This window comes from Oncorhynchus clarkii, chromosome 14 (genome assembly GCF_045791955.1).
Source record: "Oncorhynchus clarkii lewisi isolate Uvic-CL-2024 chromosome 14, UVic_Ocla_1.0, whole genome shotgun sequence".
NCBI lineage: Eukaryota > Metazoa > Chordata > Actinopteri > Salmoniformes > Salmonidae > Oncorhynchus > Oncorhynchus clarkii.
Genome location: NC_092160.1, coordinates 19151327 through 19178367, shown reverse-complemented (window position 1 = coordinate 19178367; position 27041 = coordinate 19151327). Strand labels below are relative to the sequence as shown.

General features: G+C 42.5%; 1 protein-coding gene across 1 annotated transcript in view; it reads right to left on the bottom strand.

Annotated features, from left to right (window-relative positions):
* Nucleotides 1-477: 477 nt before the first annotated feature.
* Nucleotides 478-27041, bottom strand: part of LOC139366377 (GPI ethanolamine phosphate transferase 2-like) — a 131669-nt gene continuing 105105 nt past the window's right edge. Inside the window, exons 10-14 of the mRNA XM_071103802.1 lie at nucleotides 23701-23892; nucleotides 12661-12795; nucleotides 12294-12468; nucleotides 9403-9563; nucleotides 478-1453 (exon numbers count right to left, since the gene is read on the bottom strand). Coding sequence (XP_070959903.1) covers nucleotides 1240-1453; nucleotides 9403-9563; nucleotides 12294-12468; nucleotides 12661-12795; nucleotides 23701-23892 — 877 coding nt within the window. The 3' untranslated portion in view covers nucleotides 478-1239. The remainder of the gene's footprint in view (nucleotides 1454-9402; nucleotides 9564-12293; nucleotides 12469-12660; nucleotides 12796-23700; nucleotides 23893-27041) is intronic.

Sequence of the window (27041 nt, the reverse complement as noted above, 5' to 3'; positions counted from 1 at the left end):
GAGCCGGTGGTCAATAGAAGAACTTACTACTCTACTGGGATAGAGCACTACAGAGCCGGGGGTCAATAGAATAACTTACTACTCTACTGGGATAGAGCACCACAGAGCCGGTGGTCAATAGAAGAACTTACTACTCTACTGGGATAGAGCACTACAGAGCCGGTGGTCAATAGAAGAACTTACTACTCTACTGGGATAGAGCACTACAGAGCCAGTGGTCAATAGAAGAACTTACTACTCTACTGGGATAGAGCACCACAGAGCCGGTGGTCAACAGAAGAACTTACTACTCTACTGGGATAGAGCACCACAGAGCCGGGGGTCAATAGAATAACTTACTACTCTACTGGGATAGAGCACTACAGAGCCGGTGGTCAATAGAAGGACTTACTACTCTACTGGGATAGAGCACCACAGAGCCGGGGGTCAATAGAAGAACTTACTACTCTACTGGGATAGAGCACCACAGAGCCGGGGGTCAATAGAAGAACTTACTACTCTACTGGGATAGAGCACCACAGAGCCGGTGGTCAATAGAAGGACTTACTACTCTACTGGGATAGAGCACCACAGAGCCGGGGGTCAATAGAAGAACTTACTACTCTACAGAAACAAAACAAACAATAACACAACAAAAGGAAGGAATACAAATCCAATTTCAATAGATTGTGCTTTGACACATTCAAATGAAATAATTTATAAAATTTACTCCATTACCCATTTTCAGCCCTGCTCAATAAATATCTGAACAGACTTCAGTAGAACCCACCACCTTAAAATATCTAAATCTTACTAAAAAGTTGTGCTTTAGTCCATACAAGAGACAAAGTTCCATCTGAGAAAAGATATTGCGTACCAAAAGGTGAATTTGAAAATGTTTGTATTAATTTAGCAGACACTCTTATCCAGAGCCACTTACAGGAGCAATTAGGGTTAAGTGCCTTGCTGAAGGGTACATCGACAGATTTTTCACCTAGTCTGCTCAGAGATTCAAACCAGCAACCTTTCGGTTACTGGCCCAACACTCTTAAACATTAGGCTACCTGCCACCCAAGTGAATGCTGCAATCCTAGAAGTCCAGTGCAGTGGACAGTACATTCCCACCTTCTCCTTCAGAGTGTAGGAGTGGGGCATCCAGAAGTCAACTAGGACAGTATCAGGACCACCATTACCCATGAGTCTTTGCCCTTCTCCTTAACCCCTTCCTGAAAGTTGAGAGCCCTCTGAGCCGTGGGCTTCCTAGGGCCTGCGGCTCTGCTCCATGGTGGTGAAGAAGAGGCAAATTGCAGCGGTGAGCAGTGTGTGCATGGACTCATACAGCAGCTTGGGTGAGAAGACGCTCCAGATGAAGAGGTGGTAGCGCAGGGCCGTGACCAACACCACGTAGGCCGCCGCCGGCACGGACCGCAAAAGGGCCAAGCAGTAGCATCCATGGCCGACCGCCACTGAGCTCCTGGAGAGAGGAGGAGAAAAGGGAAAGATGGAGATGAGAGAGGGTGAAGAGAGATGATGGGAGAGAAGAAAGAGAGATTGAATATCTTTCAATCAGAAGAATGGAAAAACAGATGTCACCAGCAGTCAAAACAACAAATGCCTACTGTACCTGACAAAACAAATGGCATTCGGCATGAGACATCGCAGGATTGAAGGTTTGCATCTCATAGGTCACGTTTTAAAGCACAGATTTGAGTACACCACGTGTACATTCAACCTCCACATCTAAAGTATTTGATATAAAACAAATGCTATTGAACCGAGGCCTGGACTCAGACAAATCCTAATGCATCTCTCTTAGCCTTGAGGCACATGCTTTCAATCAGCCTTTCAACCTGAGAACTTGTATCTCGTCTGTCTCAATGCTTACGTTTGCATTAGCCTGACATCGACTCCTTAGTACCCCTGAAAAGAGCCTGACCTCATTGTCTATTTAGATAGGGCTGATAGATGTCAGCACATGTAGAAAGTACAGGATATGACCTTCGACGGCAGCCTTTCAATTCAAATGAAAGGCAGAGATGGAGAACAAGTTGCACACTCTTCAAAGGGTTGCCCACAGTCTCTCATTCGAAACAATCAGAAATACAGAGAACTGTACAAGCTGTTTGCACGTTGTCCTTTTATACTCGCTCTCTTTCACATTTGATCTCTTTCACACACAAGTACACATGTGCACAAACACACATTCAATCGCAGCATCTGAAAGCTCCTCTGAGTCATTTCAATGCCTTTGTCGGTCTGAACAGAGCCACAGTTCATCCCATATTCAGACAGGGATATTGCAGCCAGGTGAACCCAAAACTCTGGAGGAGGAACTGCAACCAGGTAATCTCAAAACTCTGGAGATGGAACTGCAGCCAGGTAATCTCAAAACTCTGGGGGAGGAACTGCAGCCAGGTAATCTCAAAACTCTGGGGGAGGAACTGCAGCCAGGTAATCTCAAAACTCTGGGGGAGGAACTGCAGCCAGGTAATCTCAAAACTCTGGGGATGGAACTGCAGCCAGGTAATCTCAAAACTCTGGGGATGGAACTGCAGCCAGGTAATCTCAAAACTCTGGGGATGGAACTGCAGCCAGGTAATCTCAAAACTCTGGGGATGGAACTGCAGCCAGGTAATCTCAAAACTCTGGGGATGGAACTGCAGCCAGGTAATCTCAAAACTCTGTGGGAGGAATTTCAAGCCTGGGAAATTATCCCTCCCAAACAAATAAAGGCTAGCTGAGAGCTGCACTAAGGCAGTGGGTGGTAGTGTAATTTAGGGTAGGTGTTGAATCAAACACCTGTGGGTTTGTTTGTCTGCGTGTTCGCATAATCAGTGAGCGTCCCCACACAAGCCCCCATGTAGGTGCCAACAGAAATGACTGTACTTAGCGACACACACTGAATGTGTCCTTCTATATCACTCTCACAAACAGCTATCAATGCACATAGCACACACATTTTGGGCCAGAAGAAAAGTATTGAAACAAAGGTCCGGACCTGAAATGTATGATGTTTTATCGCAAATCTCTTTAGCTCACAAACCATAACGTTTTTTATATCAACTAACATTCACATTTGTAGCATTTACTCTGACAGTGACAATGCTATATGAACAGCTAATCAATGGGGTTTAGAATCTAAACATGATCAAGCACTAAATACATTTTAAACTATGTCATCTGCATAGGTGTGGAAGCTGGCACAATATTCAAAGATGATTTTGCTTAGTGGGAGCCATGTATAAGAGAGAAGTGGACAAATAATAGATCCCTGTTGGACACTGGTAATACCTGTATATGAATTCTGCTCTGTATCAGAGAATTCTACAGGAGAATATCAGGCCATCCGCCTATGAGCTGAAGCTCAGCTGGGTCATGCAGCAAGACAATGATACCAAACACACAATCACGACTACATGAAAACGGCCAAAATCCAGACCTAATCCCAATTGAGATGTTGTGGTAGGATTTGAAACTAGCAATTGACGCTTGAAAACCCACAAATGTTGCTAAGTTAAAAGTAGTTACACATGGAAGAGTGGGCCAAAATTCCTCCACAGTGACACCTAAAGGTGGAACAACCAGTTAATAAGTGTAAGGGGGCAATTACTTTTTCACACAAGGGCATTGGGTGTAGCATAACTGTTGCATAATAAATATGTAATTGTTGTATTTTGTTCATTCATGTTCCCTTTATCTAATATTAGGTTTTGGTTGAAGATCTGTTAACATTTAGTATAAAAAATATGCAAAAGTAGAGAAAATTTGAAAGGCAAATACTTTCTCACAGCACTGTATGTGTGGGTTACAGAGATGAGGTAGTCATTCAAAAATCATGTTAAACATTATTATTGCACACAGAGCGAGTCCATGCAACTTATTATGTGACTAGTTAAGCACACTTTTACTCCTGAACTTATGGGTTGAATACTTATTGACTCATGACATTTCAGCTTTTCATTTTTTAATTAATTTGTAACCATTTGTAAAAACAGTCCACTTTGACATTATTGGGTATTATGTATAGGCCATTGACAAAATCTAAATGTAATCAATTTTAAATTCAGGCAAATTCAGGCTGTAACACAACAAAATGTGGAAAAATTCAAGGGGTGTGAATATTTTCTGAAGGCACTTTTTTCTGTTACTCCTACACCAGAGGCGTATGACGCAAGTTACTGTATTAGGTGTAGTGTACTCTTCAGAGACTATACCCTCAAGGCATGTGTTGCTGTTCTGCTCAAGCGGCCTATGTAGCAGGTAGCATTGACTGCACTGGGAGTGTGTGTGCTCAGCTGTGGCTCCGGTCTGCCAAGACACACACAGCTGGTGTAGCAAACCACAACAATGTAATTATTACAATGATGTTGCGATGCAGAACAGGCCACATTACTCACACATGGGGCCTGATTCAACAAATATGTAATTAATCAAGGGATCCAGATGAATCCAACTCATTTTATGCCTAATATTACGTTTTAATGGAATGCACAGGTGTCATGAATAAAACTACAGATGATTACATAAAAGGTCTACATAACCAGTAGAAAGACATTTGTCTTGTCTTTGTTGTGGTGATCACGTCTCTGCGCTCTATACATCCCCATTCCTTTACAGCAGGAGAGACCTGTCCGGCATCTGCCGAATTAGGTGTCTGTTCATGTCCTGTCCTAGGCAAAGGTCTCTAGCTCCCTGATGAGGTAGTAATTGAAGGGCATTCCCCTCTTTGGAAATGAGTTCAGGCATTAGTCAAGCACCTTCACGCCTGTCCCACACCCACCCACTCTCCCTTTACTTCCTGTCCTCTTCTTGGGCTGGCTTTAGTATTGATCCAGTGCGCTCCCTCTATCATGACCCAGGGAGCAGGACTAAAAAGGGATGACTGCCTGTAAAGGAGTGTGGGATACAGGATGTGCGTCAAGGGATACCACCTATAGAGCTCTGGAGCGTTTGAGAATTGTCCCATTTTGACACTCAAAAACACAGCCCATGGCACAGGCAATGCGTTTGCACCACATATATTTTCCCATTTCTGGGTGCAGTCTGCACAGATTTGACCAGGATATATGTTTGAACTGCAGTAGCAAATGTTGGGAAAAGGGGTTATTGAATTCTCTTTGTTTGCTTTGACTACTTTGGAGCACTTTTATCCTGGTGAAAACATGGCCCTAGACAGATCCTATTCAACAGCAATGAAAACTTTTGTTTTATCTTCCCCTGTGGTTTTAGGGTTTCCCGACAAGGGCGGTATTGATCAAAGCCCATTTCCAGTATTTGGTTCTGTAGTGTGGATGCTGATGGGGCATAGTGCATTATAAATGAGCTGCATTGTGTCAGACTACTTAAGAGGTTCATTTATCACGCAGACGTCTCAAACTGCACTTTGTGAGTGGGGTCATTCTGGTGGAAAACTGCAGAGCTGGATGGTGGGGATGGAGGATGTGGACATGAATAATGAGAATTTACAAATCTCGGTCTGCTCGTATTATGTATGAGATACTCAGAGGGGATGGATTGTGTGAGGCACGTTTCCTCAGATGAATCAATTGGTTTATGACAGTGTTACAAATATGGGACTTTACTTGAACTGGCTACCTGCAAGAGCATATGTAAGGGATAAAAAATGACAGGCTGTCGTAGGGGGTTTGATGAGGTCCCCGAGGCTGAACTTCACAGTTAACAAACCAACAAACTACCTGTCGTTAATATTATTGATTAAAATAAAGAAGAGGGCCGTCAACTGAGAAGGTGACCAGTCTCAACTTGGCCACAGTTACGATCTGACACAGACAACATCATCGTAGAACAAAAATTGTCAACATATCAGTGGCTCTTGTTAGCAGGGCACAACTGACTGTCCTTGACTTGACACCAGCACCACGGGTGGTCCTAAAAGCCACCCAGATATGCAAATGGTGACATTTCGTGACATAGCGGAACGCGACTCGGTGACATAGAAGCAGACTCCCAAGGGGCGAGACAGGGAGTAATGGGATTAGGAATGTTCTCCTGCATCCGCACTATGATGCTAAGTCAAAGAGGGGATGATGTGACAGACAATTCTACCCATTTCTCTGCTTTAATTAATGTGTGTGAATGCATGTACAGTACCAGTCAAAAGTTTGGACACACCTACTCATTCAAGGGTTTTTCTTTATTTTGACTATTTTTTACATTGTAGAATAATAGTGAAGTCATCAAAACTATGAAATAACACATATGGAATCATGTAGTAACCAAAAATGTGTCAAACAAATCTAAATATATTTTAGATTTTAGATTCTTCAAAGAAGTTACCCTTTGTCTTGATGACAGCTTTGCACACTCTTGGTATTCTCTCAACCAGCTTCATGAGGTAGTAAACCTGGAACGCATTTCAAATAACAGGTGTTCCTTGTTAAAAGTTAATTTGTGGAATTTCTTTCCTTCTTAATGCGTTTGAGCTGATCCGTTGTGTTCTGACGAGGTAGGGGTGGTATACAGAACATGGTCTTTTACCAAATAGGGCTAAGTCCATATTATGGCAAGAACAGCTCAAATAAGCAAAGAGAAATGACAGTGCATCATTACTTTAAGACATGATGGTTAGTCACGAGCAATGGACATTAGCCTGGTGGAAATCTGTCCTTTGGTCTGATGAGTCAAAATTTGGGATTTTTGGTTCTAACCGCCGTGTCTTTGTGACACGCAGAGTAGGCGAACAGATGATCTCAATGTGTGTGGTTCCCACTGTGAAGCATGGAGCAGGCGGCGTGATGTTGTTGGGGTGCTTTGCTGGTGACACTGTCAGTGATTTATTTAGAATTCAAGGCACACTTAACCAGCATGGCTACCACAGCATTCTGAAGCAATACTCCATCCCATCTGGTTTGCGATTAGTGGAACTATACTTTGTTTTTCAACAGGATAATGACCCAAAACACACCTCCAGGCTATTTGACCAAGGAGAGTAATGGATCAGATGACCTGGCCTCCACAATCACCCGACCTCAACCCAATTGAGATGGTTTGTGATGAGTTAGACTGCAAAGTGAAGGAAAAGCTACCAACAAGTGTTCAGCATATGTGGGAAGTCCTTCAAGGCTGCTGGAAAAGCATTCCTCATGAAGCTAGTTGAGAGAATGCCAAGAGTGAGCAAAGCTGTCATCAAGACAAAGGGTGGCTATTTTAATTATTTGTTTAACACTTTTTGGTTACTACATGATTCCATATGTTTTATTTTATAGTTTTGATGTCTTCACTATTATTCTACAATGTAGAAAAATAAAGAAAAACCCTTAAAGTAGGTGTGTCCAAACTTATGAGTGTAAGTATATGTGTGTTCACAATTCCCTTTTTCCCTCTCCAAGAGCAGGACTTCAAAGTGGTCGTTTTCATCAATTATTGAAACGCTGGCGTGCATTAGGAGAAGGGGTCCCCCTGTTGGACTAGGCTTTACGATCTGCTTCGGCTGCATTTCGGAGCTAGTTATCACTCAACCTAATTGGAATTAGATGCCAGTAACAAAGAAGCTTAGAGGCCCCTTTAAAGAAGAAAAAAAACACCCACCCACAAACAGCTTTTTGATATTAACCACATCCTCCACCCCTTCTTTTTTCCATTCCATAACTGTTAGCTTATAGTGCTGTGATTCATACTGTAATGTACATTCAAGACACGGGGTAGCAACACTTATCTCATGTATTAATAATCACGTTCTTTTATCTTATGCTCTTTGAATTGTGCTCTAGGTGGCTAACTTGTTGCCGGAATCAAATGAATTAATGAGACAATCAATTAGGGGTGCAAGCGTTAAAACGATGTACAAAGTGTTCCCGGATCAAGGCGATCTCTTGCATCTTTGATGATCACTTTTGCATTTCCAAATAACATCCAGGGGTAGCTTGCTGCGCTGCTGTTTTGAATCCAAAATAAATTGGCATGTGGCCAAGGCGTTGTCATCGCATTATGATCCTGTCCCAAAAATTACACACTGCAGTCTCATGCTAGACGGGAAGAATATACTGTTCTCTGTTAGGTTACTGTGCTCTGTTGGGTTAATGTCCTTTTTTGTCTTTATGTATTATGGTACGGTAGTGCTCAATCAGTTTCCATTCCAGTTCCGTAAATCAGTTGAAATTCCATTCATGAACAATTGAATAACTGGAAAGTTTCACCAGCCTCTTGTTTTAGGCCGAATCAATGTTGTGAGTACATGGACGCCCTCCCTGCACAATAAAAAAAAAAATGTAATTCAACCTTTATTTAACTAGGCAAGTCAGTTAAGATCAAATTCTTATTTACAATGAGGGTCTAGGAACAGTGGGTTAACTGCCTTGTTCAGGGACAGAACAACAGATTTTTACCTTGTCAGCTAGGGGATTCGATTTAGCAACCTTTCGATTACTGGTCCAACGCTCTAACTACTAGGCTACCTGTGAGTACATGGACATCCTCCCTGCACTAAATCATCATGTTGTGAGTACATGAACGTCCTCCCTACACTAAATCATCAGGTTGTGAGTACGTGGACGTCCTCCCTGCACTAAATCATCATGTTGTGAGTACATGGACATCCTCCCTGCACTAAATCATCATGTTGTGAGTACGTGGACGTCCTCCCTACACTAAATCATCATGTTGTGAGTACATGGACGCCCTCCCTGCACTAAATCATCATGTTGTGAGTACATGAATGTCCTCCCTGCACTAAATCATCATGTTGTGAGTACGTGGACGTCCTCCCTGCACTAAATCATCATGTTGTGAGTACATGAACGTCCTCCCTGCACTAAATCATCATGTTGTGAGTACGTGGACGTCCTCCCTGCACTAAATCATCATGTTGTGAGTACATGGACGTCCTTCCTGCACTAAATCATCATGTTGTGAGTATGTGGACGTCCTCCCTGCACTAAATCATCATGTTGTGAGTACATGGACGTCCCCCCTGCACTAAATCATCATGTTGTGAGTACGTGGACGTCCTCCCTGCACTAAATCATCATGTTGTGAGTACATGGACGTCCCCCCTGCACTAAATCATCATGTTGTGAGTACGTGGACGTCCTCCCTGCACTAAATCATCATGTTGTGAGTACATGGACGTCCTCCCTGCACTAAATCATCATGTTGTGAGTACGTGGACGTCCTCCCTGCACTAAATCATCATGTTGTGAGTACGTGGACGTCCTCCCTGCACTAAATCATCATGTTGTGAGTACATAGATGTCCTCCCTGCACTAAATCATCTGTTTCAAGGCTTTCAATCTACCAAATCTTCTACTTCATCATTGGTCTGCTACAGTAAGACAAACAAGCTCAAAAGATAAACCCATGGTTAGCTGGTACCTGTGCTGTGTATGTTCGAATGAATCAACTTATGAATGTATCATCACTAATGACACTTACTGGTGTGAGGGGGCTGAGTGTACAGTAACTGACCTCTTCTCTGAGCTGAGGTAGCAAACCAGGTGCGCAGCCCAGAGCAGGGGCCCGGCATACGTGCTGAGGGCGGTGAGGAAGAAAGCCGGGGCCTCTACGTAGCTCTCCAGTCCCACGAAGCCCACCGAGATGTCAACCGTGGCAATGCTGTTGGAGTTCCCCTACAGACAAACAGCCAGCCAAACAGAAGATGTCAATTTTATTAAGCTTCATTTTCACACCTAGCCTTAGCTTACTTAGCTAACGTAGTAGTTAAATAATGTAGCTTAGTTAGCTAAAGTAGCTAACATACAGTAGCTAGTGTAGCTAAATACATTAGCTAATGTGACTATTTAAGTTAACAAAATGTAGCTAAGTTGGGTAACGTAGCTAACTAAGTTAGCTAACGTCACTAACTACATCTGACTTAACATTGGGAAAAATTAATATATGAAGATTACGGAATACACTCAATGTTAACTTTCGAAAGGAGTCAGAAGCTGATACTATTAAAATGTGTCGGTCTCCTGCATGCTCCTCCACTTCGCAGGTAGCTATTCAGAGCTTGTCACCTCACTGGCCTTGTAAGGGCTGCAGTGATGGTGTAAAAACTCCCCTCCACCTCGTCTCTCCTCCCCACTGTTTTTGGCCCAGTCTCTCATTCCCCTTTCCATTTCCTGACGAGGGCTCAGGTGTGATGGAAGAGCTTTTGCGATTGCCGCGGGAGCTGAATTAATTCACCGGCTGATGAGGGCCACTAGCTCCCCTCTCTCTTGCCTGGAGGGGTGGATGGTTGGAGTGAGTGCATGAGTGCTCGTGCGTGTGAAAGGACCCATTCTGTCAAAGAGCCTGACTAAGCCACCCTCCAATGGACAAGCTCAACACCATATTTTAGTGGATCAATTAAACTATTGAATCATGTATGTTCCACAGGGGCGACCATGGAGTGGCTACAATAGGAGTTTTAGGACATTGGACTGCTCAGCTTGGCCTACAGTAGGGCTGGTTTACAGCTTTGTTGAGACTAACCATTACCCAGGGTCAATAATTTCACGCATGGGCACCTAAAGTGGTAATTGGTCCTTCCTGACCCCTTCATAATGATCTGAGAGTGGTAACAAAGTGACAAAATCAAGGGGTTGGAGGAATTCAGGGACGCCAAAATTGTTTTTATCTGGTGAACACTGGGGCTGTGTGTGTGTGTGGGTGTGGGTGTGGGTGTGTGGTGTCTCGGGATGTTAGGTATTGTGACAGCAAAATATAATTGTACACTTGATTATGTTCACTGAAACAGAACGACATGAGGAAATCTAGAATACCTCTTCTATCCTGCATGAAAAAGTGACCTACCTACACACACAGAGTTGAAGTCGGAAGTTTACATACACTTAGGTTAGAGTCATTACAACTCGTTTTTCAACCACTCCACAAATTTCTTGATAACAAACGATAGTTCGCAAGTCGGTTAGGACATCTACTTTGTGCATGACAAGTCACTTTTCCAACAATTGTTTACAGACAGATTATTTCACTTATAATTCAGTGTATCACAATTCCAGTGGGTCAGGCGTAGACCTCAACAAGACTGATTCATCCTTGGGAGCAATTTCCAAATGCCTGAAGGTACCACGTTCAGCTGTACAAACAATAGTATGCCAGTATAAACACCATGGGACCACGCAGCCTTCATACCGCTCAGGAAGGAGACGCGTTCTGTCTCCTAGAGATGAACGTACTTTGATGCGAATAGTGCAAATCAATCCCAGAATAACAGCAAAGGACCTTGTGAAGATGCTGGAGGAAACAGGTACAAAATGATCTATATCCACAGTAAAACAAGTCCTATATCGACATAACCTGAAAGGTCTCTCAGCAAGGAAGAACCACTGCTATAAAACCGCCATAAAAAAGCCAGACTACGGTTTGCAACTGCTCATGGGGACAAAGATCATACTTTCTGGAGAAATGTCCTCTGGTATGATAAAACAAAAATAGAACTGTTTGGCCATAACGACCATCGTTATGTTTGGAGGAAAAAGAGGCTTGCAAGCCGAAGAACACCATCCCAACCGTGAAGCACAGGGGTGGCAGTATCATGTTGTGGGGGTGCTTTGCTGCAGAAGGGACTGGTGCACTTCACAAAATAGATGGCATCATGAGGTTGGGAAATTATGTGGATATATTAAAGCAACATCTCAAGACATCAGTCAGGAAGTTAAAGCTTGGTCGCAAATGGGTCTTCCAAATGGACAATGACCCCAAGCATACTTCCAAAGTTGTGGCAAAATGCCTTAAGGACAACAAAGTCAAGGTATTGGAGTGGCCATCACAAAGCCCTGACCTCAATCTTATAGAAAATTTGTGGGCAGAACTGAAAAAGCGTGTGCAAACAAGGAAGCCTACAAACCGGACTCAGTTACACCAGCTCTGTCAGGAGGAACGGGACAACATTCACCCAACTTATTGTGGGAAGCTTGTGGAAGGCTATCCGAAATGTTTGACCCAAGTTAAACAAATTAAAGGCAATGCTACCAAATACTAATTGAGTGGATGTAAACTTCTGACCCACTGGGAATGTGATGAAATAAATAAAAGCTGAAATAAATTACTCTCTCTACTATTATTCCGACATTTCACTTTAAAATAAAGTGGTGGTCCTAACTGCCCTAAGACAGTGAATTTTTACTAGGATTAAACGTCAGGAATTGTGAAAAACAGAGTTTAAATGTATTTGGCTAAGGTGTATGTAAACTTCTGACTTCAACTGTACCTCATTCACAACTTCATTTAGAAAAGGACTTCATCTGCTGTGTCTGCTTTGCACTCAAAATAAGATATTTCATAGTTTTTTTCCTCATGCATTTAAATATTTTGGGGGGAGTGCAGATCCCCCTCATCTAACGGTCCCTTACCTGGAAGTAGAAGAAGGCCTGTCCAAACCAGTAGTGCATGATGGTGGTCTGTGCAGCGTCGTAGTGGAGCTTCTTCCAGATGAACTGGGCCATCAAAGTCTGGACCAGCAAACAGCAGCACAGCACCGGCAGGTTGTGGGCTCGGAACAACAGGGCCACCAACAGAACCATACCACTATAAGAAGATTACTTTATTGTCCAATAACTATGTTTAATGAGTAAATAAGACACATAAGTGATTCTAAGCTGACTTGCATGGTTCAATAAAGGTTGAATAAAACAATGTATACAGGATTCAAACTTGCCACCTACCGATTGCTAGCCCGCCTCTCTATTCTCTAAGCTATTTGCCATGTAGTCTACCTACCTGTAGATTTCCCATAAGCCCCTGCTCTTCAGCCTGGCATCGGCTGTGATGACCTGGGACCGCAACAGGTCCTTGGAGCCCGTGAAGAGGATGCCCAGGACGAAGACATACACAAAGCGTGCCTCCACGGTCCCCCTGAGGAGAAAAGAGATGAAGTGGTTAGCCCGTTTAAAACATTGTTCAAGGAACTCAAGTGTCCAAGGGCTGGCCACTCCATCTGAATGCTCAATAACCTGTTACTAGCCCCAGGTCCAGTTCAGATTTGAATTAGTTTCACTTTATTGTCTTACTTTGTTGATGTAACATGTTTTGTCAGTTATTTTTCTGCTGTGCTGCAGTTACAAAACTTTTAAAAATACAGAAACACCCTCAACCTGCATTGGCCAGCAGCATACCACACTGCATGCCACTGCTGGCTTGCTTCTGATGCAGGGTTGGTCCTGGTCAGTCCCTGGATGGGAGACCAGATGCTGCTGGAAGTGGTGTTGGAGGGCCAGTAGGAGGCACTCTTTCCACTGGTCTAAAAAATATCCCAATGCCCCAGGGCAGTGATTGGGGACACTGCCCTGTGTAGGGCGCCGTCTTTCGGATGGGATGTTAAACGGGGGTCCTGACTCTCTGAGGTAATTAAAGATCCCATGGCACTTGTGGTGGTGTTAACCGCGGTGTCCTGGCTAAATTCCCAATCTGGCCCTCAAACCATCATGGTCACCTAATAATTCCCAGTTTAAAATGGGCTCATTCATCCCCCTCCTTTCCCCTGTAACTATTTCCCAGGTTGTTGCTGTAAATGAGAACGTGTTCTCAGTCAACTTACCTGGTAAAATAATGGATAAAAAAAAATCTGCAGTTCCCCTTACAAAACAGCCCCATCTCGATAAAGAAGGCAGCCATTTCGTGCCTCACTAGACATCAGTTATCTCCATGGAGAGACGTGAGAAGTTTATTTATTTATGAGTGTTTTACTCTCTCGTGGGCCCACAGGAAAAGAACACGGATAGATAAGGTCAAGTCTCCATTTGACAGCATAAAGGGGAGGTGAGTAGAGCTAAGTATACTCTGCTCAAACCTGGAGAATGAGGCCCAGTAGAGGGAAAATATATGTTGACTTACTAACCCAAAACAATGTGTTGAGATCTTACAAAATGAGCTTGCACACTTCAGATAATAAAAATCCAGACTTTTCCCCAAGCTAACGGATACATTTTCAACACCTCAACCTTTCTTGTTTGCAGCAATTCTTGTGAGGAGATGACTGATTCATAGTTCATGTGAGTGCTGATGGTCAATTTTTTTATTGTTATAGTTGAGATGTTTTTGGTCTATCTTGCTAGGCATAGCCTATTTTCATACTGTATGTATCTACCTTGTATCCATGAAGTTCAAGAAGTCCAGACCTTCATCAGACTGTAGCATACAATTCCATACTTTTTAAAGTCTTGACAATGGCTATTTGCCCGTAGCTTTTTCACACTAAGACCTGAGCAAGCTCCCTGTACACAAGATACAATACATCTGGATTCTAGATAGGTTGGGGAGTTGAAGGGCAAGCCAATCTAGAAACTGATATGATGGTGGTAAGTACACAGACAGTCATCACACAGAGCCCCTCTTATTATGACAGAGAGAAGGGTTTCTCACTTCAGAAATTCAGACAAACACCACTAACCTGGTAAAAAAAAGTAAAGAAAGATCAATACAAAGTCAGCTCCCCGGGCTTTTGAGTCAAGTTAACGTGGATACACATACATATGTGTGTTAGACATAGCAGAAGACACAAGGACATGTGCTTTGACTAAAACCCATACGGGTGAATGATCCTGATTCCTGTGCCTGTTCTTATGGAACGCACAACATTTTCTATGTCTTCGCTCATTGGGAAAAGGTACGACAACAGGAGACGACACGTAGCCTCCTGGCACGTAACCATGGAGACAGGGTTGTGTGAACAGAAGTCAGGAGTTTTTAGTGTGAGAAGCCTTAGGAGAGAGAGTGCAGACAGTCAGTCTGCCAAACAGCAAACAGACCGCCCACCCCCCACCCCCCCTCACACCTTAGTACAATATCTGCCTCTCTTTGTGTGTGTGTGTGTGTGTGTGTGTGTGCGTGTGTGTGTGTGCGTGTGTGTGTGGTGTGTAAGAGAGAGAGAGAGATAGAGAGAAGCATGGATAAGAATATGAAAATGAGCACTGACAAACTACCAGCTAGTGAATAAACATGAACCTAAACAAACTAAAAATACCATGGATTTTGGTGCTGCAGCAGTTGTTACTGCTAGCTACTGTACCTAGGGAAGGAGAGGCAGAGGAGAATGAGGTTACAGCTCATTATCAATAAAACCATGCTTAACTAGCGGGCAAAACATGTTGAAATGACAAGAGCAAAACAGCTTTTATGATGTGATTTAAACCTGTTTTGCCCACTGGGAAAGCCGTCACCAGGTGAACCTCACTTCCTAAATGAACAAAGTGTCGATAAAAGTAAAACACTCAACCCCCATTAATTTAGACAAATTCAACAAGGAAATAGAAAAAAGAAGAAACCGTCAATCTTCCAGACACTAATCAGCCTTACAAACAGGGCCGCCTTCTCGTCAAATATGACTAGACTGACAGCGTGTCCCCCAAAGGGACCAAACATCCTTGAGTTTTAAGGAGCCTGGAGTGATAGGAGTGGAATAAGGGTCTAGTTCACTAGGAGAGGGAGTCAAGCAGGTGTTGCCAATGTATTATTAATTCAGTTTTTTTTTTATTGCAACCCTCGTCCCTCAGATGAATGGCAAGCAGTTCCTTCTAACCCTGGAGTTGTGCTAGCTACAGCTCTCGCGTTTATATTATTCACATTTTTTATCCACACACAATTAGATGTGGATAGAATCCTTCTTGGCTTTTATGCTAAGCATGACTGGAAATCCTCTTCTTGTTGGATTTATGCTAAGCATGACTGGAAATCCCAGTCTTGTCAGATTTATGCTAAGCATGACTGGAAATCCCAGTCTTGTCAGATTTATGCTAAGCATGGCTGGAAATTCCAGTCTTGTCAGATTTATGCTAAGCACGACTGGAAATCCCAGTCTTGTCAGATTTATGCTAAGCATGGCTGGAAATCCCAGTCTTGTCAGATTTATGCTAAGCATGGCTGGAAATCCCAGTCTTGTCAGATTTATGCTAAGCAAGACTGGAAATCCCAGTCTTGCCAGATTTATGCTAAGCACAACTGGAAATCCCAGTCTTGCCAGATTTATGCTAAGCATGGCTGGAAATCCCTGTCTTGTCGGATTTATGCTAAGCATGGCTGGAAATCCCTGTCTTGTCGGATTTATGCTAAGCATGGCTGTGGGACTAACTTGTTTAACTGCGAGGATACGGAGGAATCAAAGAGTGCGTGGTTTGACAGGTTGCTGGTTCGAATCCACACAAAAAAATCTGTCGATGTGCACTTGAGCAAGGCACTTAACCCTACTTGCTCCTGTAAATCACTATGGATAAGAGTCTGCTAAATGACTCAAATGTAAATCTGTGTTGGGATTTTCCACAGGCGTCTGTGTGAGGGCTTGAGTTAGATGATATTGCTCAGAGCAACACAATCAGCAAATGAAATGAGCTGGAAATATGACAAATAAATGCCATGCTGAGGCCAGTGTGTGTTATTTGGTATGAGTGGCACAGATGGGTAGAGAACGAGAAAATGCCGACATGATGCCAGCCCCCTCGCTCTCTCTCTGCAGTGAGGAGGCACATGCTCTCAGGGGAAACCACACACAGAAATGCAATCCTGGTATTTAGATGCTGGCAGAACAACCATGCTAATAATACACTTGAATAAACTGACCAAGTCCATACCAAAAACCAGGGGAAGATTCTGAAGGTTTCTGGAGACCATGGACTGCAGTCAGTCTGTCTGCCTGCCAGTATAACTGGTTATTAAACAAGGTGTGTATCCTCACTAGCTTGACTGATGACAATATCCCACGTGATGACAATATCAGTCATCAAAATGCCATAACTGCCATCTTAGAGAGTAGAGCACAATGGATCAGTCAACTCTGTGTTGTTGTTTGTGTCGAACTGCTTTGCTTTATCTGGCCAGGTCGCAGTTGTAAATGAGAACTTGTTCTCAACTAGAATACCTGGTTAAATAAAGGTGAAATACAAAAATCATTTAAAAAAAGAGAGGACGTGTCTCAAAACCCAGACACCTGCCAAGAGATCAAGCATTAATGTCACTGACAGATTGCAAAGTTTATTGAGTAATGATCATTTTGTGTCACTTTTTGGGAGAACAGTTTAACTAGACACCTGCGTTCATTATTTGCTCATGAGTAGCATGCGGTAAGAGGAAAACATGAGAAACTGACATTGACAAACAGTAGTATCCTGGGTGCTCAAAGGCCTCTAGACTTTGTTTTCAACAGAGGTCATAGCCACGCAAAAATGAAAATTTAGTGAACAATTGAACAAATACTGGAGAGAATGTAGAAATACAATTTGAACATGGTCCTAGTTGATTCTGAAGTAATCATATGGTTGTGACAGAGGGAGGCTTAGAACAGGAGATTGTGGAAAGGCTATAGGCTGAATGTGAGTATGAGCTAATGATAGTTTCATTCTTATCCAGGAATGTCTTTAGAGAGAGAGAGAGACTGAGCCGTTGCTTATCATACCCATGACACCTGCAATCACCTCAGGTGTGTATTTGAATGCTTTGTGTGTGCGTGTGCGTGTTCACGCACGTGTGTGTGCATGTGTGTACTCAAGAGGTTCTGATGAAAGCCTGGAATTAATTTGCAACTTCATGAGGGATCTGAATGAATAAATGTTCCCAAATGAAGTGTCAGCACAACAAACATCTAATCAGGATCAAATAAAGGGGCTGCTTTGGGGAGGTGTTGAGCACTGCAGGAACCAATTGAGATGGTACTAGAAAACAGCCACAAACACTAACAGCGCTTTGACAGAACACACTCAACAGAACTTGTAAGATATTTCAGTCATTTTTGACACCTCGATTGAAGTGGTGTGTAGGTTCCATGTGCTCAGCAGTACATGTATTTTGAGTCATTTATGGAAACTAACTCAGGTTTAGTGGCAACTCTTAGGCTTAGAAGCAAGTGTTCTTGTAATAAATTGTCCAAACTATCAAGCTACAACCTTGATCTCTCATTGAAACGTTCATCGCTACAGTACTCAGCCCCTCTCTGAACAAGGTGGTTCTCTAGCATAATGAGAAACATGACATTAGCCTGGGTTTGAAGGAGGGTCACCTTTGTTCAAGTATCTCTCAATCTTTACATTTCCTCACAGGAATGGCAACATAAAAGATGGGATATGAAAGAAAAACTCCAGAAGAATGGAACTGAATTAGCACCGGGAAGTGATGATGTTCTGGAGCAAACGCTATGACATCTCAGAGACTACTAATGTCACTATGCAATAATGCTATTTGGAACAATGAAAGCATCCTCTACATTGGTTACAATGTTTCAACTCTGGTGCTTCACTGCATTTGTGTGTGTTTTCTGGGGGTGTTGGAAATAGACCAGAAAATACACAATTCTATTCAGTATGGTGCTGTAACACAAGTCAAGTGTGTTCAGATAACACAGTAGCCTCCCAGGGTCTCTAGGAGATGTATTTAATCACCACTCCTGTAATTCACATTAACTGCACTGGGCTGAGATATGATTTCACGTTGCCATTTAACAAGGGGATGACTTAACAGCGGGGCAGATAACTGCTTGTCACAAAGACTGGATGGTCTTGCCTGTGACTGGAGTATTCTACAATCCAAAGACAGTCAGTATGTCACAAATGACATTTACATTGAAAGCCAATCACATTTCACATTCAGATGTGGGCATTCTGGGGCCAGGCAATGTATTGTGTGACACCTGATGAAGCCAGCAAAACATTTAGATTACATTTAGGATTAGCTGAGCTAGTATTAGTCAATGTGGTAACCTGCACTTGTCTTTTCCTACTAGCACTGTCTTTGCTGATAACTTATTTATTGAGGAAATATTTGCATGCAACGACTGTGATATGTGGTTGTCTCACCTAGCGATCTTAAGATGAAAGCACTAACTGCATGTCGCTATAGACAAGAGCGACCGCTAAATTACAAAAATGTTAAGTGATGTACAACAAACACACAACGGTTTTAATACTGGCCTACCAATGCTATAATGATGTGAGGTGAATTGTAACATAAAAGAACATGGGAAAACCAAAAATAAATAACTTGCAGAATGAAAAACAGCTAATAAAACGTGAATCTATTACAAAAAAAGCTGGACGATTCAAAGTGCCTCTTAAACCATCTAACAGTTTGTACATATTATTTCCCAGAATGGCTTTCCTTGCACCGGAGCTACATGGTGACAATTTTCCTTTTTTGAATGACAATAAAAATGGTCTGATTGATGACCCCATCTGGTGGGGAGGTGGGGGGGGGGGACTCGGCAGCCTCTGCTGGGCCACATAAATCATGGCCGTTCATCAGGCTGAGGACGGGCGGCACGATATCGAAACGTGAAACAGCGGGAGACCCATCAATTCCCAGGCCCTTTTTTCCCAACATTTTTACAGTCGACTCTACAATTGGAGAATTTGGTGGAACATTTCCTGATGCAGGAGGAGAAGAAAAAGTGAAGAAAGGAAAGAGAAGGAGGAATAGAGGAAGAAATAAATATGGCCATTAACTCGATCCCTACAGATGTCATATCTTAATTTGACCCATTTCGTCACAGGAGGACAATAATCCTGCAGCAGGAGGATTTGAATATCTGAAGAAATATTTAGAATCGCCGCCAAGGGGCAGGCGGAAGCGGTATTTGTGTACAATTCACACCATACCTTATGTAGGCTAGGTGCAGGCTACAGCGTGTCTTCTGTCAATTCTTATGTGGATTATAATCAATTGTAGGGGGTAGATATATTTGTAGGGGGTATATATATTTGTAGGGGGTAGATATAATCAGATTTTTTTTTTAGATCAGATTTATTATATGTTCAAGGCAAGCAATAGGCAGAATAAATAATTGGTTTCCTCAGTGTCTGTGTGGTCAAGCGGTCACAGCCACTGACTACAGCAGATATGCCAGAGCCGACATGTGTTCGAATCCAGCCCAATGCCCCTTGACTCATGGATGAACGTCTACTTTTGACGCATTAATTCCCCCTGGTTAAAGGGTTAATTCCACGTGGTTAAAGGGTTAATTCCACGTGGTTACACGGTTAAAACAGAAACAACTCAATGGGTAAAAGTGTAGGCATTAATTCAGAGTGTTTAAAGTTTGGGGAAGGCTTCAAATAAAATTATTAAAAAATGATGTGCCTATGTACAATACATTGAAAAACTATCAGCATACACTATATGAGCAAAAGTATGTGGACACCTGGGGCCATTTTACTACCAATGTTTGTCTTTGGAGATTGCATGGCTGTGTGCTTGATTTTATATAGCTGTTAGAAAAGCGTGTGCTTGAAATAGACAAATCCACTAATTTGAAGGAGTGTCCACATACTTGTGGTGTATCATCAGTATTCTTAGTTCTTGCTAGGGCCTAGTGAACTATCGTAGCGCAGTAAGTCTAAGCAGCGTGCTCCGGCTCCAAGCCTCATGAGGTTGCGGCAGTTCTGGGCAATCTAGTCACCAGCCTGAGCCTATATTATGCCCACAAGTTAACAGAATTTATTTCAATGTTTTCAAGACGTAAAAGAAATAGTATGATCATTTAAACATGAAAGAAAAGTGTCTCAGTTCAACTAAATGGTCTTTGGATAGGCTGCATAAACATCTTGACACCTTTATGAAATTAAATATTAAAGCCACACAATACAGGCTTTCAATCCACACCAAAGACCAGAACAATATTGTCAAATTATACTAATTAGAAAACGTGGACAAGCATCAATACTGGAGGAAAGTTTATCGTTCTACAGTAGGCCTACATCTGTCAATCAACTGATGGCACAAACTAACTCATCAACTTAGCCAGGGAAACAAACAGGGAAACACACACACACACAGAGAGGCTAATGGGTATTGGAATATAATCAAATAACAATGAGCCTGCTGCATCCATCGATGGCACTAGATTATCACCAGCTGATGTCTCATTGAACCATTGACAGGGGCTAAATTCCCCCGCATAGCTGATCTCAATTGCAACCACTATTGGTCAACCCATTATGGCTCCCTAAAATATGTTGGTATTACTTGTGTCCTGCTTGCAACCAAAGTCTTTCAAGATACAGTTGAAGTCGGAAGTTTACACATACTTTAAACAGCTTGGAAAATTCCAGAAAATTATGTCATGGCTTTAGAAGCTTCTGATAGGCTAATTGACATAATTTGAGTCAATTGGAGGTGTACCTGTGGATGTATTTCAAGGCTTACCTTCAAACTCAGTGCCTCTTTGCTTGACATCATGGGAATCTAAAGAAGCCATTCTTGGGAGCAATTTCCAAACGCCTGAAGGTAACACGTTCATATGTACAAACAATAGCAAGTATAAACACCATGGGACCATGCAGCCGTTACCACTCAGGAAGGAGACACGTTCTGTCTCCTAGAGATGAACGTACTTTGGTGCGAAAAGTGCAAATCAATCCCAGAACAATAGCAAAGGACCTTGTGAAGATGCTGGAGGAAACGGGTACAAAATTATCTATATCAACAAACAAGTCCTATATCGACATAATCTGAAAGGCCATTCAGCAAGGAAGAAGCCACTGCTCCAAAACAGCCATAAAAAAGCCAAACTACGGTTTGCAACTGCACATGGGGACAAAGATCGTACTTTTTGGAGAAATGTCCTCTGTTGTGATGAAACAAAAACTCTTTTTCAGTTCTGCCCACAAATGTTCTATAGGATTGAGGTCAGGGCTTTGTGATGGCCACTCCAATACCTTGACTTTGTTGTCCTTAAACCATTTTGCCACAACTTCGGAAGTATGCTTGGGGTCATTGTCCATTTGGAAGACCCATTTGCGACCAAGCTTTAACTTCCTGACTGATGTCTTGAGATGTTGCTTTAATATATGCACATCATTTTGTTTCCTCATGATGCTGGTGTAGCCTACCCTGCTGATTTATTATTTTATTAGTTTACTACTTATGTTATCCAAAGTGTCTGGTATGGTAATTTCTTATTAAAATCAGAGGTAAAATATCCCTGGATTGTCCATAGTTGAAAAGAGTAAATATATCAAGTCAATCGAGGGGATTGAGTTCTTTGTGCCAGAAGGGTGTAGGCCAGAATCGACCCAACGGCAACAAGGCAGGCCTATATGTGCACACTGAAGGCAGCAGCCCAAACAATTTAACTAAATTTTTACCTTAGCCGACACTTGCACGTCGTAGCCTAGTGGAGACTGATATCTATCTTGTTATTAAGCTATATAAAACAACAGTTGTTGATGTGGATGGCCTCATTTCAGATACATTTTTGTACATCTGAATGTTGAAGTAATAGGGCCTCAGACTAGAATTGGAGCGAGAGAACATTTGCCCTGATCCCAATGACTCGACTGCTCCTGCAATGAGAGAAAGAAAACTGCTGTTGTTCAGGGACTGACAAGGCTCATTTGAATTTGCGGATGCAGCAGAAAAATTCTCTGCGACAAGAGTGTTCAAGTTAAGATCCGACATCTGTACCAACCAACTACTTACAGTGAAGACCATAAAATGTCACAGGTGATTCTCCATGATTTTAAAGTTAAGGAAATGACAAGGATAATTATGTCGTCATTGGGAGAGAAAAACAATACTGCCTAGAAAGCTATACCAAGAACCATACCCCCCCAAAATCTAAATGTTATTTTTTTTTGCTGTCAGTCAAGCCCAATTGTCCTTTAGACTTTGACCTACGAAACACCAAAAAAAATTCAGCCTGAACTATCATAACAAGACAGTGTGGGAGACCCTCGTTCTGCTATTTAGGTCAATGTGATAAGCCACAAAGGGATGAAGGGGTCGCATGCTACCAGATTAGCCTGGCTGCGAGTGACTGAGCCGGGGCCACCACTGTTGTAGACACAACTTAATGGAAATGCCAGGAGGTTGCCGCGGCGCCAGCATAAACACCTTCCCGCGGTGATTAATGACTCGGCGACTTGACACGGCGGCGTTGTCAATTATATGGAGTGTTGGTGTGCGCCTGGTACTGTGCAACGAGGGGTAAGGGTGGGTAGGGGTGAGAGGTTAGGTGGGAGTAGGTAGGAGTAGAGACAATGTCAAGGAGAGCGTGGAGGGGGAGGGAACATGTCTAGTAGGAAATGAGGAAGGGGGGTAGGATAACTGGGCAGCAGCACCTGAACACTCATTATTATGCTCTCACAGTCAACGGGGCTGTGGACAAGATGCAGCTGGCTGGGTACTAAGGGTTGATTAGCTGGCTGGTGATAGGGAGGGATTGAGCCAAGTGGCAGAGCAAAGGAGCTCCACATTTGGTCATTAGAAATCAAAAGCACGGGGGTAAACAAAGCGATCAGCCTCTCTGATTGGACCATTAATCACCTTGATACAGAAGGGCCAGGCTAAGGACATGAGCACAATGATCTCTAATCAGACAGCAATAAGGGGTTTCAAAGCAGTTTTCCCCTTGGGTTACTTGGCTACAAATGATTGAAAGGTTGTTTTTTCCCCTCGTCTTTCTTCCTCTGTGGCCTTGCTGTGTACTTTATGCTGATGTAGGCCATAAGGTATAGCCTTCATTAACAAGCCATGATGTGATCACATATCAAATGGCTCGAAAAACAGGCAAATACAACAGCATTTCTATTTTTTATTTTAGATGTCTGGCACCTACTTCCATTCTCCGTTTAAAGGCACTTAAATCTTTTGTTTTGCCCATTCACCCTCAATGTCACACATACATGTCTCAAGGATTAAAAATCCTTCTTTAACCCATCTCCTCCCCTTCATCTACACTGATTGAAGTGGATTTAACAAGTGACATCAATAAGGGATCATAGCTTTCCCCTGGAAAGAACAGGTGTTCATAATGTTTTGTACACCCAGTCGGCGAAAACTTACTTGGACATGTTTCCACCACCACGTTGCCACGGAAACACAACGTTGCCCACCGCCGCCCGGTAGCTGTATACACCCAGAAGGCCAAGGGCCAGGGCAATCTTGGACACCCAGGAACATCTCCGCTGGACCAGGAAGTAGATCAGAGCCAATGACAAGGCGGCGAACAAGGATAGCACCATCTTGTGTTCGAAGCTATAGAGACAGAACAGATATACATTTAAACCACTTCAAACTGTACTAATTACACACTATAGTTAGTGTGTAATTGCACTAATTTCACAATTAATTTGTTACACATCTGTTTTAAAAAATGTATTTGACTTTGTTCCGATGAACATTCAAAAATGAAAACAATCAAATCAAACTTTATTTGTCACATGCGCCGAATACAACAAGTGTAGGGCTTACCATTAAATGCTTACTTACAAGCCCTTAACCAACAGTGCAGTTCCAGAAGAGTTAAGAAAATATTTACCATATAAACTAAAGTAAAAAATAATAAAAAGTAACACAATAACATAACGAGGCTATATACAAGGGGGTACCAGTACCGAGTCAGAGTGTGAGGGTGCAGGTTAGAGGTAATTTGTACATATAGGTAGGGGTGAAGTGACTATGCATAGATAATAAAACAGTGAGTAGCAGCAGTGTACAAAACAAATGGGGGGGGGGGGGGGGGGGGGTCAATGTAATAGTCCGGTGGCCATTTGATTAAATGTTCAGCAGTCTTATGACTTGGGGGTAGAAGCTATATTGTATGCATTAAGATATTTCTTGTGGAGTTTAGTGCCATTCCAGGTTATTTCCTTGGACTCACACCACAGTCATACATTGTAAAATTGGAGGGGGTATTAAGAATGGCACATTTACTAGGGACGTGCAAATTTTCCTTTTCAAGATGATTCTATACGTATCTAGATATATGGGCTCTAATACAATACAGGAATGATACATTTTAGTTTGAATCGATTCGGTGCGATTCGGTTTGATTAGAAGAATGAATCGATGTGATTCGGTTCGATGCACTAACATTTGTTGCATAAACACATTCATTTTAAATTCTAAATTCAAATCTGCTGCTGACGGAGCGCATGAGCTGGATTTGTCTGGGTGGAGGTGTGTGAACATGTTTAACTATACTTGTGGAGACCAGAAGTCCCCATAAGAATAGTAAACATACAAAAAATGGACCAACTGGAGACATTTTGTTTGTCCCCCCACAAGGCCAAATGCTATATCTAGAGGGTTTAGGTTTCGAATTAGTGTTACGGTTATGGTGAGGAGGTAGGGTTAGTTTTAGGGTTAGGAGCTAGGATTAGGTTAGGCTTTGGGGTGTTTGATTTTTGTCCTTATTCACAGGGACCAAAGAGAACATCTCAAGGACCAAAGAGAACATCTCAAGGACCAAAGAGAACATCTCAAGGACCAAAGAGAACATCTCAGGAACCAAAGAGAACACCTCAAGGACCAAAGAGAACATCTCAAGGACCAAAGAGAACATCTCAAGGACCAAAGAGAACACCTCAAGGACCAAAGAGAACACCTCAAGGACCAAAGAGAACATCTCAAGGACCAAAGAGAACATCTCAAGGACCAAAGAGAACATCTCAGGGACCAAAGAGAACATCTCAAGGACCAAAGAGAACATCTCAGGGAGGAAGAGAACATCTCAGGGAAGCAATAGAGTAAGAGAGTACAATAACTTGAAGGAACTTGCTTTGTCTCCTTTCCTCCACATTATCTACCCTGATGAGAAATAACTGGACTGGTGACAACAAAAGCATCTACTTTTGTGCTTTCATCTACCCTTCTTTGCATTCATATCAATGCATTTGAAAGAGAGGAAAAAAGGAAGAGGAAGCCACAATCAACTATTGAGATGCAGCCTAGATATGCCAGAAGGACAGTATAGCCCTGGTATCAGGGCAGGGGGTTGTGTTGGGTAAGGGGAACAGACAGGCACCTTGAAGGAGGAACGATGCCGGAGCTCATTACCCACACAGCATAGAGCAGGGGGAATATAGGAAAAGGGGGCAACGGCAGACAGGAAAAAGGTCAGCTAATTCTAAATCCACAATACTCTGAACCCAGTGCCCCCAGCACAAGGCATTCATCTTGTTACTTGTGGAGCTGTGAGAATGCTAATGGTCAGAAAAACCTTGGGTTCAACAATGAGAACAACGGGTTCGCTGAAGGTTCCGCAAACTTTCTGCCACACAAGGTTTTTTTGTACATCGTTGAGTGATTCCGAATGTACAGCGGTCCACTGATAATCTGATTTGGGCTCGGATTCAGAGGCTATCTAGGCTTGTTATCTTGGCCCTAAAATCTGCCTTGAGCTTTCTTCACTTTAGAATTACAGGGCAGCCGAAGAGAGGCTTTCAACATACAATAGAAAGGAACAGCCTAATGCTACCTGCAGAGACAGCCAAGGATATGACTCATTTCTTTTAGCTCCTATGGGAGTTACTCCACTTTTATTTATAACCTTGATGTGAGGAAACTAGCTACCATTATGGTGCTGCAGAGATAATAAGGTAAGGTAGCAGGCTCTAATGGATAACACTCTATGCATTTTCTCTTGGTCTAAACAAGGAATGTTCTTTCATTCACTAGCCTAGATCCTTTTCCAAGGTACTGGGGGGTTCACCGAGTTCTCTGTATGTTCAGAAGCTCACCCACTTTTTTAGAGCCACACTTTTGAATGTCACAATTTTATTGAAACATTCCTAACACCTTACTCAGAGACCATGAGTATAAGGCATTATGATGATGCCATACTGCATTATATGACTTGTCATATCCATGTACAGTATGATCACCTTATGTCTTAAGAGCCCTAAGGACTGCTTTACCAGGGCAACACTACAAAGAAGCTTGGTAATGATCTCCTAAGTTTTCTGGCAAGCTAAAACTTCACTATGTTGTAGCTGTTTAAAGGCACAGTGCAGTCAAAAGTGTGATTTTCCTATGTTTTGTATACATTTCCACACTATGAGGTTGGAATAAAATTAATTTTGAAAATTACAATAATGCCTTTTAGTGCAAGAGCTGTTTGAAAAGACCACCTGAAGTTTCAGCCTGTTTTGGTGGGATTGAGTTTTGGCCTGCCTGACAAAACAATGCACTGACTATTATGTGACTAAAGGGCCATCCACACCAAGGAATTCGATATGACTATTATGTGACTAAAAGGGCTGTCTACACCAAGGACAATAAACTAGACAAAAATAGCATCAAAAATGAACACTGTTGTTAAGAAGCTATTTTTGTTTATTGTTGACCATTTTAATTGAAAACAATCACAGTAATAGTCAGTAGCCAGTCAGACATAATAGTCA